The 22,500-nt window shown below is 34.9% G+C and overlaps 1 protein-coding gene across 10 annotated transcripts in view; it reads left to right on the top strand.

Annotated features, from left to right (window-relative positions):
* The window catches only part of LOC145241346 (tubby protein homolog), a 480,960-nt gene that overhangs the window by 339,131 nt on the left and 119,329 nt on the right, over positions 1-22,500 (top strand). For all 10 annotated transcript variants that reach the window (XM_080104210.1, XM_080104207.1, XM_080104202.1 and 7 more), the window contains 2 exons: positions 1,515-1,677; positions 9,675-9,812. In XM_080104210.1, the coding sequence (XP_079960336.1) occupies positions 1,515-1,677; positions 9,675-9,812 (301 nt within the window). The remainder of the gene's footprint in view (positions 1-1,514; positions 1,678-9,674; positions 9,813-22,500) is intronic.

The following is a 22,500-nucleotide window of genomic DNA, read 5'->3' as shown; positions in this document are numbered from 1 at the left end:
AAATAAGAAGAATCGTTTTTGGAATTTGAAATAAGGTGAAAAAATTTTGGACACCAATTCATCAAAGTTTTGATTTTGATTAATCGTCCCAACATTCTGGAGTCAATGTAGCAATGCCCCTAGTTTATTTACTGATTAGGCATTCTTGTTTAAAGCTAACCTGTAGAAAATCTTTTTGAGATATATTTCTTCTCTTTTTCCCTCTTCTTCCTTTCTCTTGCTTCACTGCTGCTGATGTTGTTGGTCATGTGACTAATTTTTGTCTGTTGATTGGTCTGTGCATTCTGCGTTTTATGATAAAATTCAAGCTGAAGGTGGCAGTTCAGATTTGATATTTGAAATGTATCCGTGTGCTATTTTCTCTCTGTCTAAACAGGACGTTAAAATGTTGAAGTGAACTCGTCTAAACTACCTGGCGAAGTTTATAATGTTGAAGTTTTTCTTTTTATCTTTCGTAACTGTTACCACACAAAGGACTTTCTTTGTAGCTGAGAGCAAAATCTTAGCAGCAGACAGTTCATGAACTTTTTTCTTTTCCTAATAAAATTGTTTGTTTCTATTCACCAAGTCTTTTTCTCTTCTCATTTTTCTATTGCTTTTCTTTGTCTTTGTATTGGTAACATCTTTAGACGTAAAAGTGATCTTCATTGGAAGTGCTGATAATAATTTCGACAAACCTTTTACAAATAGTTTTGAATCGGTTAACAAATATTTTATTTTCTGTTATCATTCTGTGTCAATCAACCATATCAATCAATTGGATTTTGTTTCTTATGCCCAGGTGCGTGTCTGTCAAGTACATTCCATTCCTGCCAGGTGACATTTCTAAACCCAATATTTAAAAACAGATAGATTCTTACCTTTCCTGCAGATATTAGAAAAAAGTGATATTTCTTTTATTGTCACTGATTTAAAACACTCTCAAATGGTCACCCATCTAATAATGTTAAAATCGACATGTGCTTTTTACTTTATCATTATATCCATGATAGGTGCTCGACTGTATTTCATTCTCTGGATCCCCACCCCTGTGAAACATTTGCAGCAAGAACTCATTTGAATACACACATATACCAAAGAACTTTTCATTCCCATTTCTCTCTGTACCAAAACCCAAACGAAGCTTCCATGAACAAAGTTTCTTTCCTAGAACATCCCATCTGTGGAACAAGATACCACAAGTCTGCATTCCAACAGACTGAAGCATAGTCGCCTTCAAATCTAATGTAAACAAATATTTGTTGAGCCATCCTCTTGGAAAATCAAGTCCTCCTAAGTAATGAATAATATTTTGCCCACTATTTTCAATCTTCTTGTGATGGTGATCAATATCCAAACACCAATCTTCTTAATCTTTATCCTTATCTAGACCTTGATAAGTAGTGATACATCGGTAGAAGAAAAATACCATATAACACTCCTGATGATGACTCGTAAAAGTCAAAAGTTCTTATGATTATAATACTTTTTTTGTTGTTTTTCATGCTAATAATTTTCTTTTTTTTCTTTTGTAGCGCGATCGCATCAATGAAGAACTTAAAAGAAAACGGCAGAATCGAATTATGCAGCCAACAACCGACTGCCGACCATCTTCAGGGAGGAAGAACCAGGAAGAATCCCTTCCACTGATGATTGAGTCTCCTTCGTCCAAATTGACCTCAGCCAACACAAATTATGGTCAGTTATGTTTTACATATATATTTTTTCCTAACACTAATAAACCCCAAGAAATATTTAATTTTTACATTTTAGAGCATTAGATTATAAAGATTCCAACAAAAATCTCAATGTTTAAAATTTAATTAGTTTTATTTTTAAAATATGTGTTAGTTTAGATTTGTAAATAAAATAAAACTGATTCTCCATATTAGATTTTCACTGTCCCATTGGGATCCAAAATATTATCTTTCATTTTGCAATTCCAAGTCCTCTTAGTTCGTCACATTCTATGAACCCATCTCTTTAGTTCATTGCCTTTCTTTCACCAATCTTTACAGCCCATCCCCTTACATCTTCCTTTCTTGGAATTCACAAACCTCAATAGTTCTTCATCTTTCTGTTTATCCATTTCCTGCCCTTGCATTCGCATATTCCTCTTCCCCATGCATTCACCCATCTTCTCCCCTCGAATAAACCCATCTCCCCCCCCCTCGAATAAACCCATCTCCTCCCCTCGAATAAACCATCTCCTCTCCTCGAATAAACCCATCTCCTCCCCTCGCATTAGCCCATCTTTTCCTTTTGCATTAACCCATCTTTTCCTTTTTGCATTAACCCATCTTTTCCTTTTTGCATTAAGCCATCTTTTCCTTTTGCATTAAGCCATCTTTTCCTTTTACATTAAGCCATCTTTTCCTTTTGCATTAAGCCATCTTTTCCTTTTGCATTAAGCCATCTTTTCCTTTTGCATTAACCCATCTTTTCCTTTTTGCATTAAGCCATCTTTTCCTTTTGCATTAAGCCATCTTTTCCTTTTGCATTAAGCCATCTTTTCCTTTTGCATTAACCCATATTTTCCTTTTTGCATTAAGCCATCTTTACTTTTGCATTAACCCATCTTTTCGTTTTGCATTAAGCCATCTTTTCCTTTTGCATTAAGCCATCTTTTCCTTTTGCATTAAGCAATCTTTTCCTTTTTGCATTAAGCAATCTTTTCCTTTTGCACTAACCCATCTTTTCCTTTTTGCATTAAGCCATCTTTTCCTTTTTGCATTAAGCCATCTTTTCTTTTTGCATTAACCCATCTTTTCCTTTTTGCATTAACCCATCTTTTCCTTTTTGCATTAAGCCATCTTTTCCTTTTTGCATTAAGCCATCTTTTCCTTTTGCATTAACCCATCTTTTCCTTTTGCATTAAGCCATCTTTTCCTTTTGCATTAAGCCATCTTTTCCTTTTGCATTAAGCCATCTTTTCCTTTTGCATTAAGCCATCTTTTCCTTTTGCATTAAGCCATCTTTTCCTTTTTGCATTAAGCCATATTTTCCTTTTTGCATTAAGCCATCTTTTCCTTTTGCATTAAGCCATCTTTTCCTTTTGCATTAAGCCATCTTTTCCTTTTGCATTAACCCATCCTTTCCTTTTGCATTAACCCATCTTTTCCTTTTGCATTAACCCATCTTTTCCTTTTACATTAAGCCATCTTTTCCTTTTGCATTAACCCATCTTTTCCTTTTGCATTAAGCCATCTTTTCCTTTTACATTAAGCCATCTTTTCCTTTTGCATTAACCCATCTTTTCCTTTTGCATTAAGCCATATTTTCCTTTTGCAATAACCCATCTTTTCCTTTTGCATTAACCCATCTTTTCCTTTTGCATTAACCCATCTTTTCCTTTTTGCATTAAGCCATCTTTTCCTTTTGCATTAACCCATCTTTTCCTTTTGCATTAACCCATCTTTTCTTTTTGCATTAACCCATCTTTTCCTTTTGCATTAACCCATCTTTTCCTTTTGCATTAACCCATCTTTTCCTTTTGCATTAAGCCATCTTTTCCTTTTTGCAATAAGCCATCATTTCTTTTTTGCATTAACCCATCTTTTCCTTTTGCATTAACCCATCTTTTCCTTTTTGCATTAAGCCATCTTTTCCTTTTGCATTAACCCATCTTTTCCTTTTGCATTAACCCATCTTTTCTTTTTGCATTAACCACTCTTTTCCTTTTGCATTAACCCATCTTTTCCTTTTGCATTAAGCCATCTTTTCCTTTTGCATTAACCCATCTTTTCTTTTTGCATTAACCCATCTTTTCCTTTTGCATTAAGCCATCTTTTCCTTTTGCATTAACCCATCTTTTCTTTTTGCATTAACCACTCTTTTCCTTTTGCATTAACCCATCTGTTCCTTTTGCATTAAGCCATCTTTTCCTTTTGCATTAACCCATCTTTTCTTTTTGCATTAACCCATCTTTTCCTTTTGCATTAACCCATCTTTTCCTTTTGCATTAACCCATCTTTTCCTTTTTGCATTAACCCATCTTTTCCTTTTGCATTAAGCCATCTTTTCCTTTTTCATTAACCCATCTTTTCTTTTTGCATTAACCACTCTTTTCCTTTTGCATTAACCCATCTTTTCCTTTTGCATTAAGCCATCTTTTCCTTTTGCATTAACCCATCTTTTCCTTTTGCATTAACCCATCTTTTCCTTTTGCATTAAGCCATCTTTTCCTTTTGCATTAACCCATCTTTTCCTTTTGCATTAACCCATCTTTTCCTTTTGCATTAACCCATCTTTTCCTTTTTGCATCAGCCCATCTTTTCCTTTTTGCATCAACCCATCTTTTCCTTTTGCATTAACCCATCTTTTCCTTTAGCATTAACCCATCTTTAACCCATCTTTTCCTTTTGCATTAAGCCATCTTTTCCTTTTGCATTAAGCCATCTTTTCCTTTTGCATTAACCCATCTTTTCTTTTTGCATTAACCCATCTTTTCCTTTTTGCATTAAGCCATCTTTTCCTTTTGCATTAACCCATCTTTTCCTTTTGCATTAAGCCATCTTTTCCTTTTTGCATTAACCCATCTTTTCTTTTTGCATTAACCACTCTTTTCCTTTTGCATTAAGCCATCTTTTCCTTTTGCATTAACCCATCTTTTCCTTTTGCATCAACCCATCTTTTCCTTTTGCATTAACCCATCTTTTCTTTTTGCATTAACCCATCTTTTCCTTTTGCATTAACCTATCTTTTCCTTTTGCATTAACCCATCTTTTCCTTTTTGCATTAAGCCATCTTTTCCTTTTGCATTAACCCATCTTTTCCTTTTGCATTAACCCATCTTTTCTTTTTGCATTAACCCATCTTTTCCTTTTGCATTAACCCATCTTTTCCTTTTGCATTAACCCATCTTTTCCTTTTGCATTAAGCCATCTTTTCCTTTTTGCAATAAGCCATCATTTCTTTTTTGCATTAACCCATCTTTTCCTTTTGCATTAACCCATCTTTTCCTTTTTGCATTAACCCATCTTTTCCTTTTGCATTAACCCATCTTTTCCTTTTGCATTAACCCATCTTTTCTTTTTGCATTAACCACTCTTTTCCTTTTGCATTAACCCATCTTTTCCTTTTGCATTAAGCCATCTTTTCCTTTTGCATTAACCCATCTTTTCTTTTTGCATTAACCCATCTTTTCCTTTTGCATTAAGCCATCTTTTCCTTTTGCATTAACCCATCTTTTCTTTTTGCATTAACCACTCTTTTCCTTTTGCATTAACCCATCTGTTCCTTTTGCATTAAGCCATCTTTTCCTTTTGCATTAACCCATCTTTTCTTTTTGCATTAACCCATCTTTTCCTTTTGCATTAACCCATCTTTTCCTTTTGCATTAACCCATCTTTTCCTTTTTGCATTAACCCATCTTTTCCTTTTGCATTAAGCCATCTTTTCCTTTTTCATTAACCCATCTTTTCTTTTTGCATTAACCACTCTTTTCCTTTTGCATTAACCCATCTTTTCCTTTTGCATTAAGCCATCTTTTCCTTTTGCATTAAGCCATCTTTTCCTTTTGCATTAACCCATCTTTTCCTTTTGCATTAAGCCATCTTTTCCTTTTGCATTAACCCATCTTTTCCTTTTGCATTAACCCATCTTTTCCTTTTTGCATCAGCCCATCTTTTCCTTTTTGCATCAACCCATCTTTTCCTTTTGCATTAACCCATCTTTTCCTTTTGCATTAACCCATCTTTAACCCATCTTTTCCTTTTGCATTAAGCCATCTTTTCCTTTTGCATTAAGCCATCTTTTCCTTTTGCATTAACCCATCTTTTCTTTTTGCATTAACCCATCTTTTCCTTTTTGTATTAAGCCATCTTTTCCTTTTTGCATTAAGCCATCTTTTCCTTTTGCATTAACCCATCTTTTCCTTTTGCATTAAGCCATCTTTTCCTTTTTGCATTAACCCATCTTTTCTTTTTGCATTAACCACTCTTTTCCTTTTGCATTAAGCCATCTTTTCCTTTTGCATTAACCCATCTTTTCCTTTTGCATCAACCCATCTTTTCCTTTTGCATTAACCCATCTTTTCTTTTTGCATTAACCCATCTTTTCCTTTTGCATTAACCCATCTTTTCCTTTTTGCATTAAGCCATCTTTTCCTTTTTGCATTAAGCCATCTTTTCCTTTTGCATTAACCCATCTTTTCCTTTAGCATTAACCCATCCTTTCCTTTTTGCATTAAGCCATCTTTTACTTTTGCATTAAACCATCTTTTCCTTTTGCATTAAGCCATCTTTTCCTTTTTGCATTAAGCCATCTTTTCCTTTTTGCATTAAGCCATCTTTTCCTTTTTGCATTAAGCCATCTTTTCCTTTTGCATTAAGCCATCTTTTCCTTTTGTCATTAAGCCATCTTTTCCTTTTGCATTAAGCCATCTTTTCCTTTTTAATTAAGCCATCTTTTCCTTTTTGCATTAAGCCATCTTTTCCTTTTGCATTAAGCCATCTTTTCCTGTTGCATTAACCCATATTTTCCTTTTTGCATTAAGCAATCTTTTCCTTTTGCATTAACCCATCTTTTCCTTTTTGCATTAAGCCATCTTTTCCTTTTGCATTAACCCATCTTTTCCTTTTGCATTAACCCATCTTTTCCTGTTGCATTAACCCATCTTTTCCTTTTACATTAACCCACCTTTTCCTTTTGCATTAACCCATCTTTTCCTTTTGCATTAAGCCATCTTTTCCTTTTGCATTAAGCCATCTTTTCCTTTTGCATTAAGCCATCTTTTCCTTTTCCATCAACCCATCTTTTCCTTTTTGCATTAAGCCATCTTTTCCTTTTGCATCAACCCATATTTTCCTTTTTGCATTAAGCCATCTTTTCCTTTTGCATTAACCCATCTTTTCCTTTTGCATTAACCCATCTTTTCCTTTTGCATTAAGCCATCTTTTCCTTTTGCATTAAGCCATCTTTTCCTTTTGCATTAAGCCATCTTTTCCTTTTGCATTAAGCCATCTTTTCCTTTTGCATTAACCCATCTTTTCCTTTTGCATTAACCCATATTTTCCTTTTGCATTAACCCATCTTTTTCTTTTGCATTAACCCATCTTTTCCTTTTACATTAAGCCATCTTTTCCTTTTACATTAACCCATCTTTTCCTTTTGCATTAACCCATCTTTTCCTTTTGCATTAACCCATCTTTTCCTTTTGCATTAACCCATCTTTTCCTTTTGCATTAACCCATCTTTTCCTTTTACATTAAGCCATCTTTTCCTTTTTGCATTAAGCCATCTTTTCCTTTTGCATTAAGCCATCTTTTCCTTTTGCATTAGACCATCTTTTCCTTTTGCATTAACCCATCTTTTCCTTTTGCATTAAGCCATCTTTTCCTTTTTGCAATAAGCCATCATTTCTTTTTTGCATTAAGCCATCTTTTCCTTTTGCATTAACCCATCTTTTCCTTTTGCATTAACCCATCTTTTCCTTTTACATTAAGCCATCTTTTCCTTTTGCATCAACCCATCTTTTCCTTTTACATTAAGCCATCTTTTCCTTTTGCATCAACCCATATTTTCCTTTTTCCATCAACCCATCTTTTCCTTTTTGCATTAAGCCAGCTTTTCCTTTTCGCATTAAGCCATCTTTTCCTTTTGCATTAAGCCATCTTTTCCTTTTGCATTAACCCATCTTTTCCTTTTGCATTAACCCATCTTTTCCTTTTACATTAAGCCATCTTTTCCTTTTCCATCAACCCATCTTTTCCTTTTTGCATTAAGCCATCTTTTCCTTTTGCATCAACCCATCTTTTCCTTTTACATTAAGCCATCTTTTCCTTTTGCATCAACCCATCTTTTCCTTTTACATTAAGCCATCTTTTCCTTTTGCATTAACCCATCTTTTCCTTTTGCATTAGACCATCTTTTCCTTTTGCATTAACCCATCTTTTCCTTTTGCATTAAGCCATCTTTTCCTTTTGCATTAACCCATCTTTTTCTTTTGCATTAACCCATCTTCTCCTTTTGCATTAACCCATCATTTCCTTTTGCATTAACCCATCTTTTCCTTTTACATTAAGCCATCTATTCCTTTTGCATCAACCCATCTTTTCCTTTTGCATTAACCCATCTTTTCCTTTTGCATTAACCCATCTTTTTCTTTTGCATTAACCCATCTTCTCCTTTTGCATTAACCCATCATTTCCTTTTGCATTAACCCATCTTTTCCTTTTACATTAAGCCATCTATTCCTTTTGCATCAACCCATCTTTTCCTTTTACATTAAGCCATCTTTTCCTTTTGCATCAACCCATCTTTTCCTTTTGCATTAACCCATCTTTTCCTTTTGCATTAACCCATCTTTTCCTTTTGCATTAACCCATCTTTTTTTTTTTTGCATTAGACCATCTTCTGTCTTTGCATTCACACATCTTTTCCCTTTGCATTCACACGTCTCCACGTCTTACATTCATCTCAATTCCTCCCTTTGCATTCCCTCATTTCAGTTCATTCCCTTGAGTTCCCTTATCTCAATTCTTCCCCTTGCATTCCGTCATCTTAGATTGCATTCTTTCAGTTGCTTCCCTTATCTCAGTTTCCCCTTGTGTTCATTCAGATCTTTCTATTACATTCCCCCAGTCCCTCCCCTTGCATTTTCTCAGCCACTCCCCATATATTCCCTCAGCTCCTCCCCTTCTATTCACTCAGTCCTTCCTTTTCTATTCCCTCAGTCCCTCCCTTTGTATTTTCCCAGTTTCCTACCTTCTATGCCCTCAGTTCCTTTTCTTGCTTCCTGCATATCAGTTCCTTCACTTGTAATCTTGTGTGTATTCTCGTCCTCACTGTAAATTTCTATATTTATTAATAATCTCCACATAACCTTTACATTAAATATTAAGGTATACTGGATTTCCTAACTTTAATTAGCAAAGTTTGCGGCATGAATAAATCTGAAACAAAAAGTAGGTATGTGGATTAATCAGACAATTATTCTCATTTGGAGTTTTATCTGCACAACATTTCGGTCATTGTAACCTTCAAACTTCCTCAGGTGTAAAAGTCGCCATGTTTTTGTTTTTTTTAGGAGCAGGAAAAAGGAGAAGGTTAGCTCTGCACTTTAAGGTTTCGAATTTTTTGGAGCTAGTTAAGAGTAAATTTACACAAATTATAAAGATAATTAAATTATCAGGGAACCCTAGGTATTATTATTTCTAACTTATTATGATTAAAATTTTAATTAAATCCATCAACCAATTGTAAGTTTTTAGAAACATAACATTTACGAAAATAAAAAGTGCTGGTTTGAGTATGTTTAATTGCGTTTGTGTCTCGTGTTATCAGTTCATTTTAACAAGATGTTGTTTTCTTTTTAATTTTTTGTTATGTTATTAATATTTAAACATTCATGACGCATCTAAAAAAATCAGAACTGCAAGAATTAGGGAGTCTTGAGGTTTGCCAAAAAATAATCCTGCTAATTGAAAAAATTAAAACCATTGCATCCATACTCCCTAATACACTCACAACATAGATTATACTTTTTTTTTTAAATGGATGTTTATCTTTGTTGTCAATGAGATGGACTCCATTTCAACACTGCTAATTAGGATAGTGGAATAGGAAGTTAGTGTAGCATCAGTTTACTAAGAAAATTCCTAAAAGTTCCAATTAAAATTTAGCATCTAAGTTACCGCTTCCAAAAACTGGCTTTCCCATAGTTGTCTTGCGTTTGCCTCTTTTTCCGATTTCAGCATACGATGGCCCAGGTGGTAACTTTGAAGTGAACAACAGTGACGGTGTGACAGATGTCCCTGCATTTAATGTCACCCCTGATGATAGCAAAGATTTCAGTGACAGCGACAGCGATATACCCACCATTTCGACCGATGGTAAGCAAAGCCAGTCTCGTCAATAAGCTCTTCTTTCTTTTTTTTTTTTAATCCTTTTCTTTTCTCAACTTCTTTGAGATATGGTCTCGAGGTGCATCCATTTAATCTATGCGTTTAGTGATGAAAATTTTATTTCAAACATAAAATACAGTGTAACAGACAAGCCAACCGATTGGCACTATCAAGATATGTGGACACAACTAAAAATGGTATTCCAAAATTGAGCATGACAGTCCAACTGATGTGCAGTTTCAAAGTTAAACATAACAAACCAATCAAAAAAACTATTTAAAACTTATGCATGACGGACCAACGACGATACTATTCAAACTTATGAATGACAGACCAATGAAAATGCTATTTCAAACTTATGCATAACAGACCAACAGCAACATTATTTAAAATTTATGCATGACAGACCAACGAAAATGCTATTTTAAATTTATGCTTGACATCGGCGAAAATACTATTTCAGACTTATGCATGACAAACCAACGAAAATGCTATTTCAGATTTATGTATGACAGACCAACGAAAATGCTATTTCAAATTTATGTATGACAGACCTACGAAAACATTATTTCAGACTTAAATATGACAGACAAACAAACTGAAGTGTATATATGCATATAAAAGTGCTAATCAATATTTAAGTTTGACAGACGCATCTAGAAATCAAATCCTGTTAAAATTTCTCAGAATTTTTCACGTTTTTTTTTTTAAATTTTGATTTCAATAATTCATAATATTAGCCCTTACTAGTCCCATCCAATGTGTCAATGGAAAATGTGTTATTAAATTATGTTATTATTGTTAACCATCACATTTCAAGTCTACACAAAAAGATAAATTAAATAAATTCCTTGTTAAAATCTAAAAAATTTTTTTTTAAATGTAAGATGGTCCCCCGACTCTATTTTTTAAATTCATCTTAAGGCAAAATAATCATGTTTACTTTCAGAATTCATACGAGGGTATAATTTTTTTTTTTTAACCCTTTAAGATAAAGCTTCATAATTTGTATGTTCAATATTTTGCAGATTGTTATCCTCATCTTTATAGTTGTTGTTGTTTCACCATGTTTCGGCAAACTATTCCTCTGACTTTATTCAGGTGATTAAATGTGATGGTATAAAAATGCAGAGTCTTGTAACTTATTTCCAGTAATTACTGCCTTCCATAGTTGTTGTCTTTGAAGGTCTATGGCGCAGTGGATAAAGGCGCTAAGTCTCTATACTTCCAGGTGAATATTGTCTGAAGATAGCAATTTCAATCCTACCAAAAGCAGGCCAGAGGATTAGTTGGCCAAAACGTGGTGAGACGACAACTATAGAAGGCAGTAATTACTCGGCATTCCTATCCTGTCATGTTTAATCATCTGAAGAAGGCCAGAGGATAAGTTGGCCGAAACGCGGTGAAACAACAACTATAAAGATGAGGATAACAGTTCCCAAAAAGAATGAATGTTTAATTTTATGTTGAACTTAAATAGCAAACTGAACACTGATAACAAATTGAAGAATAAGTTTCCTATCCCACTCTCCCCTCAAAAAAAAAAAAAAAAATAGATAAATAAATTGGTATTCAATTGATAAAAAATTAAAGAATACTCTTGGGCAACGCCAAGTAGGTATGCTTAAATTATGGTTTTAACTTCATCAAAATTCTAAGTCATAATTTTAGGTGGAGACATCTTTAAATATGACCCTCATACGATAATCTGCATAGGGTGGAAATCATTTTTATAAAATTTCAAGTTTGTCCTTAGACCTACAAAGAAGACAATTTTCAATTTTTACATATATACAGCATTCGCTATAAGTAATTATCTAACATGGAAGGGACAAACAAACAAACAAACATAAGTTAAAATTCAACTTGGCTTTTCTTTCTTTTTTAACACAAGTCGTTTGTTACCGATTTTTTTTCTCTCCGCCTCAACACCAGCTTAAAAGTCTCACGCTTCTGCTCCACTACACGCTAGCCGTAGACTGCCATTACTTATACGTCCACCTTTTTCGGCTGCACTCTTTCTTCTACCCCCATGCTGGCCACAGCCAGTCCATTTTCACCTTCACTTTAAATGTCCATCTCTTTCGGCATCAACTTTGTTTCTCCCCGAGCACGTGGTGTCCTTTTTTTCTTTTTCTTTTACTTCAGATGCAAACCCGAGCACATTTGCCAATTTGCATATGCATTCAAATGCTGCTCTTGCTGCTAATATAATCACTTGCCATCCATCCTTTGACTGCTGCTGCTGCTATTTTCATACACACACATATGCACTCTGTTGCAAATATATATTCCTTGGTCCGATTTGACTTCAACCTGAATTTTCCTTGTAATGTGTTCTCAAAAGCAAAGTCTACCAAGCACAGCCCTGTAGCATTGTTGAAGCTAACGACCAAGTCTGAGCTATCATTCTTACATAATAATGACCCTACATCAGTAATGATTAAGTTAGATGGTGTGAATTTGGATAAGGTCACACTGAGTACATGATAGCCCAAATTGTAACGTTACACATGCTTCCATATAAACAATCAGGACCCAACTCATTGTAGACTCAGTCTCAAAGGAGACAAAGAGAAGAAATAGGAAAGAAATTCAACTCGTTGTTTCAGGTTTTAACAAAAGACCTGCATTCTTCATTCTTCTGCCACGTGTGACTTCTTGTTATGGCTGTGACGCCACCCAGATCTTTAACGTGATCGTCTGATTGTGCACACATTCTTTTTACAGTCTTTTTCTTTACCATGACGTCACTACGTACACGGCTCAGCATTTGCATACAGCCGTTTTACGCGCTTTTGCGCTCTATTCCAGATATTTAAAACAGAATCGTTGCCAGAGTTGGATGAAACATGAGTAACAATGGTAGACGGAAAAAAAGTTAAACAATGATGAATGATGTTGCATTTTAGAGCTGAGATAAACAAAGTTGACGAAAGCCATGTAAATGAGTCATTAGTAATGATGCAGAAAAATAATAATCTCAGCAAATGCTACCAATGTGTCTGTCAGTCTGCCTCACTCATTTTGTTAGAGAAGTAAATATTAGTCTCTCTCCTAAGTAAATTATCTCCAAATAAAACCTTGAAGAAAATTCAGCGAATGTCTCCTTGTGTTTGCTTTCTTCAAAAAAAGTAATGAAAGCACATAAAAAGTCAGCATGTATAAACACGTGCACATATGTATAAACAGACGTTTACTTTATTATTGAAAATGTTCCACTTTCGTTGAAGTGTAGTTTGAGCTGTATGCCAAAAAATCAACAAAGTACATAGGGCGCCATCGAGAGCACAAGTGTTTTTTTTTAAATAAAGATAAAAAAATTAAGTGCGTACCAGTTGTTAGCTTCTATATTGCAGTTTCATATTTCTTCCACATTACATTTATTATGTTGAAATAAAATTATATTATTACTTATGGCAGATGCTGTATATAGAAAGAAGCTAAAATGTTATATTTGGTTGTTACCTGAAAATGTTCACAAAACCAAACGTGCAGATTTGAAAGCTTCCCTTTGACACTGGTAATGGTGGCCATATTTTTTTTTATGTTTACACAAATAATTGTTTTGTTTTTATTAATTTGCTTTTGTGTTCAAATGAAAAAATATGACAATATTTAAGTACATCCATTAGGTCTCAAAAAGAAACAGTACAAACAAATGACATCAGCATTCTCAAGTATATGTATATCCATTTTCTATCTGTGCCTAAATCTGAATGCAGATTCCATGAACAAAGTTTCTTTCCTAGAACTGGCCACCTGTGAAACACTGTTTCATTGGCCTGCTTCCAAGTCTAATGTAAACAAATTCTTGTTGAACCGTTCCCTTAACTCAAATTCTACTCAACTTACATTACTGATTACTACATTACCACCTTACATTAATTAACCTTTATCCTTGGGTGGCCTTTGGGCCTTGGTAAGTGGTGACTCCCTTGTAAAAAAACAAAATAGAAACAGATGTTAGGAGTTGATAAATAATGTTGCATTTCCCAGTTAATACAGTTATATATTCGCTGCGGCTGATTGTTCAGATGTACTTTTCAGTCTATATAATTGCTAAATCTACTTTTCTTACTGATCTACAATGTATACACACTGACAGCGAGTAAAACACAACACAGCTGATCTATAAAATAATATTTTGTTTTATTTCACACTGACAAAAGTTTTGGATTTTACTGTTACAACGGGTGTTTTACATCAGTGAAGGCATGTTGGGGTGGGAGTGGATGTTTGGCAGTTAAGAATGTCAGTTTGTTCTCTCTGTGTGACTGACTGCTCCACTTTTTGTTGTCAGTTTATATAAACATTCTTTCCTCCGGGAATGTTTTATATTTCCCATTGTCTATTGTCTCAAATCCTTTGAACGATATCTTTTCACATATTTCTGGTCAAAGTATGCATTCCAATAGACAATGCTGTAAAATCCTGCATTCCTCAAATGGAATCAATCTGTGTGTGTGTAATCCATCAAATGCCTCTCTCACCTCAAAGAATTGGTTATTCACATATGAATAGAGCCAAAAAATCTAAGTGCTTAACTCTGCCACTGACAGAAGAAATCCAAGCGCTATATATTTAGTCTATATATATATATATATATATATATATATATATATATATATATATAAAATGGGTTAAGAAATTCCAACGAAAGAAAGATGTATATTTAAATAAGGGAGTAGTCACCAACAATGTGTATTTTTTAACATTATTTTATTATTCCGTGTCTTGGTTTTTCATTGAGAATTATGTTTGGATCATTGTAATAATGTTTTTAAGTCATTGAAATCGTTTTTACGCGCGTTTCAGACGTTCTGTGAAGCGTCCTCATCAGAAATTATTTTCAAATGTGTTGGAGATGTAAAAATGGCAATTTTCGTAGTTAATTTGAAGTTTTTCCAAGGGGTGGAGGCTTGTAAGTGTTTATTATTCATTGGCATGCTCAATTTTTATTACTCTTTTATTGGACTAGTCGAGGGAGGCCGCTGACCTGGTTGTAGTCACTCTCTCTTTCTGCTAATGTTTTTTTCTTTTCCTTTAGGGTGGGGTAGGGTGTGTGTTTGTGTGTGTGTGTGTGCGCGCATGTATGTGTTTGCTTTTATTTGTTTGGGAATGTGTATATTCTTTTATAGTGTTATGAGGTTATTTGCTTCCTTAGGAAGGCGACTGTGATCCGAGGTCGTTACTAATGTGTATGTGTAAGGAGGGGGGGGCAGCTCTTCTGAAATAAGGGTAGGGGTGCTTTCATTCTATTTTGATATTTATTTTTTGGATTCTTGGATTTTAGTATTGTGATTTTTTTTTAGTCTTTTCGGGTATTCCTTATATTACGTGTTAGATTACTGGTGGGGTTTTCTTTTTGTTGGGGGTTGAGGTTCCAACAAACATAACAACACAAAAGAACTAAATACCTTCTTTGAAACACTCTGGAGCCTCAGCCCCCAACAAAAAGAAAACCCCACCAGTAATCTAACATGAAAACAAAATCAAGCACTTAAAAAAATCTAACACAATAACAACTTAGTTATAAAGGAAACAGATAAAGGTAGTGCAGTAGTTATAATGAATAAGAACTTCTATAAAACAAAAATTTTAGAATCACTAGGGAACGAAAATTATTACAAACCAATTAGCTCTAACATAGACGACACAACCATATCTAAAATAACAAAACTCTGCGCAACATACAATAGTACATTAACTAAAAAAGAAAAAGATTTCCTTACAATACAAACTTCACAACAAAAACAAACATCTTCTATGGGCTACCCAAAATACACAAATCTAACCAGGTAAGACATGCCATCAACATACAAAAGTCGGAATACATAAGCACCCCAAACACCAACGACCTCACATTCAGACCCATAGTAGCAGGACCATCATGCCCAACAAGCAGACTTAGCAACCTAATAGATATACTATTACAGCCTTTCACCAATCTAGTCAGAAGTTTTGTAAGAGATAACACACACTTCCTTAGCTCCCTACCACAAACAGTAGACGATGGGACTATACTAGCCACAATAAAATAATGTTAAAAAATACACATTGTTGGTGACTACTCCCTTATTTAAATATGTGTGTGTGTGTGTGTGTGTGTGTGTGTGTGTGTGTGTAGCAAATTTTATCTGTGAACAAAGAAGCGTTTTTAGTAGGAGATTTTGTAAGAAAGCTCAATTCAATGCAGAGCAAGAATAAAGTTACACAGAAAAAATTTGCACGGATATTATTAAGCATTTGTATTACAAATTATTTTATTCTGGAATTGGATTCCTTCAGTACAGGGGTCTCCAGATCTGGCCTGGCAAAGTATATAATCCAGTCCATGAAACTCTTATGAAAAACATAAAAATATCTAGGAAATGTTTAAAAATAGAAATGTATAAAAATAGTGTGGTAACGAGCAAAACCGTATAAAACACCCCAGGTTTTTTTTTGTTTTGTTTTTTTGACCCGCATAGCTCTAAAAGTCAGCAAAACTTTGGAGATCTCTGCTCTAGTACAACATATTATTGAGTGCGAAGTCATGATGACAGTATCTAAGTGTTGTGGATTGATAAGGATTTGGAAGAAAGACACAACTTTGTATTTCATGGAAACAATATAACGTAATATAACAGGTTCTTTAAATGAAATAACAATGTTTACTTATGACTAGTTTGAAAACCGGAAGTTGCTTGAATCAATAAATATTCTAACTCGTTCTATAAATTTGAACCCTGTTTGGGGAAATAAAACCTAAAAAGCAATTAACTAGCGCCAATGCACGTTTACAACTTCCGGTCGTTTGAACATTCACTGTCTGCTCACATTTGGCATTTAAAAAAAAAAAATTTTTTTATTGCATTTTCACCCTAAACAAGGCACTGTGCCACTTTGATGTAGGGGGCTACTATCTACAACATAATTTGTAGGGGTACTCAGTATGGAGTTGAGCAGCAAGATGTCTGTTTACATTACACTTGAACTTCTGCGTGTCAGTACAGTCAGGGAAGCAAGAACCGAGAAGGGAATTCCAAAGTCTAACAGTCCTAGGGAAGAAACTATTAGAGCTTTCTTACATCTAGGGATTTCTACTGTGTAGGGGTGGGATTTTGCTGTTTGTCGGGTGATAGTGCGGGACCTATTAGGTTGGCGACTCTCTTTTGAACTCTGTCTAATAGGGAGAGGTGTTTAATTGCCCTCAATTATCGTGGTAATTGATGCTGACCTACAGATGGAGTGAAAGGTGACTTTGTAGCTACGTTTGAATCCTTCAACCGGCAGTGATTGTCACTTCCTGCACTGATGACTGTGAAAGCATGAAACACTAGTGTCTTTCTAAAAATAATTATTGATATATATATATATATATATATATATATATATATATATATATATATATATGAAATAAGAATTACAGTTAAGTTTACCAAAATAATCTAAGATGGCAAAACTAAAGTATATTATAAATATTGAAGAGTGAATATTTATACAGTAATCTCAACCAGATGTAAAAGCTTGATAAAACCAAATGGGAAATAGAGCTTATAATAAGATTATCAATTCACGTGAAATCACCTTTTTCTTCACCCTATTCCCTCTGCTTCACTATTTGTTACCAAGTAAGATCTATGACTTATTTTAAAATAAAATACTTTTTTTTTTTTTTTTTTTTTTTTTTTTTTTTACAAAGGCATCACCACATTATCAAGGCCCAGAGGCCACTCAAGGATAAGGGTTAAAGAGTGTACAGTAGAAGTTGGTCAATATAGTAATCATTAGTAATGAAAATTTGGTAAATTTAATAACTTATATGGAACGGCTCATCAAGAACTTATTTACTTTAGACTTGAACAAAACCATATTGTAGTCAGCCGGAAAGCAGGAAAACGGAAGACAATTCCACAGGCGTGCAGTTCTAAGAAAGAAGCTTTGTTCATGGAATCTACGTTTAGGTTTAGGCACAGATAAAGAGTGGGGGAAATTATTGATAGTGTTTACAGCTAGACGAGTGTTTCTTGTGAAAGTTTGGCGAGGGGGGACCATAGATTGAAGCTCAGTTGAACACTTTCCATGAAAATAACGATACATCAGAGACAAACTCGCAACATCTCTTCTGTGAGATAGAGGTTGCAAGGAGGAGAAAAGGACATCTCCTACGAGGCTACGAAGTCTATTTTGAACTCTATCAAGGCAGGACAAGTCCTTTCTAGCAGCTCCTGCCCAGATGTGGCAACAGTATTCCATCCTTGGACGTACCTGGCTCTTATATAGATAGAGAATAGCATCAGCAGTGAGATATCTACTGGATCGATAGAAAGATCCCACCATTTTTCCAGCGGCCTTGGCAACAGATTTGATATACGTGTTCCATTTAAGATCAGGAGTAATGGTCAAGCCCAGAAGCTTGTCAAAACTTGAGGCCTCCTGAAGACGAGAGCCATTCATTTCAATTGATGACAAATGTGGATTAGAATGTTGATGATGTAAAGAGAGAAGCTTGGTTTTAGATGCATTAAAAGTAACCAGCCACTCCTTTCCCCATTGTACTACGTGCTCAAGATCAGAGGAGAGAGAATTGGAGAGAACTTGCTGGTTTACTGTCTTAGATGTGGTACCATAAATGGTAGTGTCGTCAGCATAAATGTCTACAAATGATGTAAGGATATGATTTGGAAGATCATTAATGTAGATCAGGAAAAGAGTTGGGCCCAGGATGGATCCCTGAGGGACACCGGCATTAATATTGTGAGCTTCTGATTTTTGCCCCTCAACTACTACTCTTATGAATCTATCAGAAAGAAATGATTTAATAATTGAGAAGACTTTTCCAGCTATACCATAGCTAGCGATCTTATGAAGTAAACCTTTATGCCATACCCTATCAAAGGCTTTAGATATGTCAAGAGCAATTGCCCTAGAAAGATTGCCACCGTCGAGAGATTTGCTAATCCTATGCGATATAACTGTAAGGACATCTGCTGTAGATCTAGCAGAACGGAAACCATATTGAGTGTCACTAAGAAGGTTATTTTTGTTGAGATGTTTGATTACTTCTGTATTTAATACAGATTCTAGCAACTTACTCATGACGCACAGGAGACTTATTGGCCTGTACTGAAAGGGGGATGAGCGATCACCTGAATTCTTAAATACAGGGCATACTGATGAGATTTTCCAGGGAGATGGGAAACTATTCTCCTTAAGACAACGTTTAAACAGTTTTGTAAGTATGGGCGCTAGTTCAGGTTGAAGTTTTTTGAGTACTATAATTGGAATACCATCAGGGCCAGTTGCTTTACTGGAATCAAGGTTTTTGATTAGCTTGGCAACATCACGTACAGATATACGTATATCACATAGCGTGTTTTCTGATACAAGAGGAAATATTGGGGGTTGGCGGTCTTGGTCGCAAAGGGTAGAATTAGCTGCAAAGTTCTTGACAAAGAGTTTGGCTTTGTCTGATGCTGACGAGATTACCTCAGATCCATTGATAATAGTTGGGATGGAGCACACGCTTCTGTTCAGGATTCTGTTTGCTATTTGCCAAAACTGGTGGGAACCAAGCCGCTGCTCAGCTACTTTGGACTTAACAGATTGAGCATACAACTCTCTTGCGTTCCTTATTACTTTCTTACAATGGTTGCTGGCAGTCCTGAAAACGGCTTTAGTTTCCATACATCTATTACGTTTGAAGCAGTGGAAAAAGTGATTTCTGTGCGCAATGGCAGCAGCACATTCTGGAGAGAACCATGGCTGGCTGTTAGGTTTTTGCTGAAATTTTTTAGAGGGTATGAAATGGTCAATACCTACAATTAACCATTCAGTTAGGTCTAATACTATAGAGGACACATCCTTTTTAAACATGGAATGCAGAGGTAGATCAGATATAAATGTACGGAAGCTATCCCAGTCAGCCTTAGTGTATCGATATACTGTACGATGAAGAGGTACGTCTGGGGACTTATTACATTTCATTTTTATCTTAATTGATACAACAGAGTGGTCGGAAGATCCAAGAGGCGACAGAACAGAAACTGAACATAGTTCAGGGCAAGTTGTGAGAAAAAGGTCTAGTAGGCTCGCATACTGGCCGTCATTATCGGGCACACGGGTAGGTTCCTGAACAATCTGAGTGAGGTCATAGGCAATGGAGAAATCATGACAGAACCTCCCCTCATCATCGGTCTTGTTTGAGTGGGTCAACCATTCGACGTTGTGAACATTGAAGTCTCCACATACGTGAATGTTAGCTGAAGGATAAGTAGAAAGGACTTGGTCAATTTTCTCAGATATGCTTTGAAAGATAGTAACTCCGCTGTTGTGGGGGCGATAGAGAGTAAATATAAATGCAGTAGTGTGAGCTAAAGCAACCCGGAAGCACATATAAGGTAAGTTAGGATCTTCCCTGGAGATGTCCCTCCCACATGGAAAGCTATCTTTAATATAGGCACATATTCCATGCCCATGGCGATCTTGGGGGTCAGATTTAGAAGTTAAGTTAGAGTATCCTGTAATTGCAAACTCATCAAGGGAAATAGCCTGTCCAATGCCAGTTTCACTTAAAAATAAAAGGTCTGGTTTAGTCTCCTGTAATTGGGTTTCAACCTCTGGAAGGTTAGAACGTAGACCCCTGATGTTGGAGAAGGAGACATGGTAGTAGGGGTCTACGTTGGAAGTTGGAGAACCGGGTTTAATCATGTATTTTTTCTTGAAACTTGTCATGATGAAATTTTGGAATTTGTGGACTAGGTCGACAGATTTACTTAGAGCAGGACAGAGAGGGGAAACTAAGAGAGAAAAAGAAACGAAGAATTTTTTTTTTTTTTTTTTTTGTACCACATGATAAGGTAAAGCCGTAACAATTACCCACTAGTATGGCATCGAGAGGCCCCACCAGAAGCTACTGCATGGTCCAGATTCCATTCACCAAATGGCAATACAGCAGCCCCAGTACTTTGCACCTGCTGATAGGACAGCCTCCTTAGTGGTTAATCCAAGGTTCGGGTCCCTGACTATCAGGCGGATAACGTCAGCCCAGACAAAACGTTTACCTCCAGCACCCTTACTAGTGACATGGCTACAAGGATAGACATAGAAACAGAAAATTTCCACCAACTCTGCCAACTGTTCGCGCAAAAATACTGCCAACCTAGAAAACAGCTTTTTCTTCTCCCTTTGTCAGAAAAATCACTCATTTAAAAATGAGGACTGAGGGACAAATAAGAAGAAGCGAGAGTAACAGGAGCTGCCGATAACGCATCCACAATGCGTTTTCTACTCTCCATTAAAAAAAAAAAAAAAAAAAAAAAAAAAATAAATAAATAAATAAATAAATAAAAAATAACTATTAAGTATTGTACTTAATAAAAGTCCAACGGACCTGTTTAAGGGAAAGTATGGTGATAGATTCCCCTCCCACGAACTAAAAATGAGTACAATTAGGTAATCTATTTTTGCAATCAACTCGGTAGATAAATAAACATTTATGGACGAGAAAAAAAAAAAAAAAAAAAAAAATTAAAGCTAGCATTTAATACAACAGAAATACATAAATTAAATACTGAAATAAAATGTAGTTATTAATATTTGAATCTTAAAATAAAAAGTGCGAATTAATAGAGAAAATCACTTATCACAACAACGCATTCCGTCTCCAAACTAGTGAAGAATTTAACTTTTAATAGCGTTCAGAAGATTTTTTTTTTAAATTAACCGTTAAGAGAAAGCGTGATTTTATTCTGAACTTTAACTAATCACGTTTTAAGCAACTTATGATATAAAACAAAATCGGATGGGGGGGGGGTTTCTTCCGAAGGTTAGTTGGTGACGTTATAAGTAATTGCGAGATAAGATGGGAGCCAGAAATTAGGGGTGGGGGACTGAAAATGATAATATAATGGATTGATTATACAATATTTAAGATCAACTTGGTAGATAAACATTTATGGACGAGAAAAAAAAAAAAAAAAAAAAAAAAAATTAAAGCTAGCATTTAATACAACAGAAATACATAAATTAAATACTGAAATAAAATGTAGTTATTAATATTTGAATCTTAAAATAAAAAGTGCGAATTAATAGAGAAAATCACTTATCACAACAACGCATTCCGTCTCCAAACTAGTGAAGAATTTAACTTTTAATAGCGTTCAGAAGATTTTTTTTTTAAATTAACCGTTAAGAGAAAGCGTGATTTTATTCTGAACTTTAACTAATCACGTTTTAAGCAACTTATGATATAAAACAAAATCGGATGGGGGGGGGGTTCTTCCGAAGGTTAGTTGGTGACGTTATAAGTAATTGCGAGATAAGATGGGAGCCAGAAATTAGGGGTGGGGGACTGAAAATGATAATATAATGGATTGATTATACAATATTTAAGATCAACGGTAGATAAACATTTATGGACGAGAAAAAAAAAAAAAAAAAAAAAAAAAAAAAAATTAAAGCTAGCATTTAATACAACAGAAATACATAAATTAAATACTGAAATAAAATGTAGTTATTAATATTTGAATCTTAAAATAAAAAGTGCGAATTAATAGAGAAAATCACTTATCACAACAACGCATTCCGTCTCCAAACTAGTGAAGAATTTAACTTTTAATAGCGTTCAGAAGATTTTTTTTTTAAATTAACCGTTAAGAGAAAGCGTGATTTTATTCTGAACTTTAACTAA

The sequence above is a fragment of the Euprymna scolopes genome, chromosome 20, assembly GCF_053919585.1.
Source record: "Euprymna scolopes isolate OS-2025 chromosome 20, ASM5391958v1, whole genome shotgun sequence".
Lineage (NCBI taxonomy): Eukaryota > Metazoa > Mollusca > Cephalopoda > Sepiida > Sepiolidae > Euprymna > Euprymna scolopes.
Note: the sequence above shows the minus strand (reverse complement) of the source record. Positions and strands in the feature narration are given on the sequence as shown.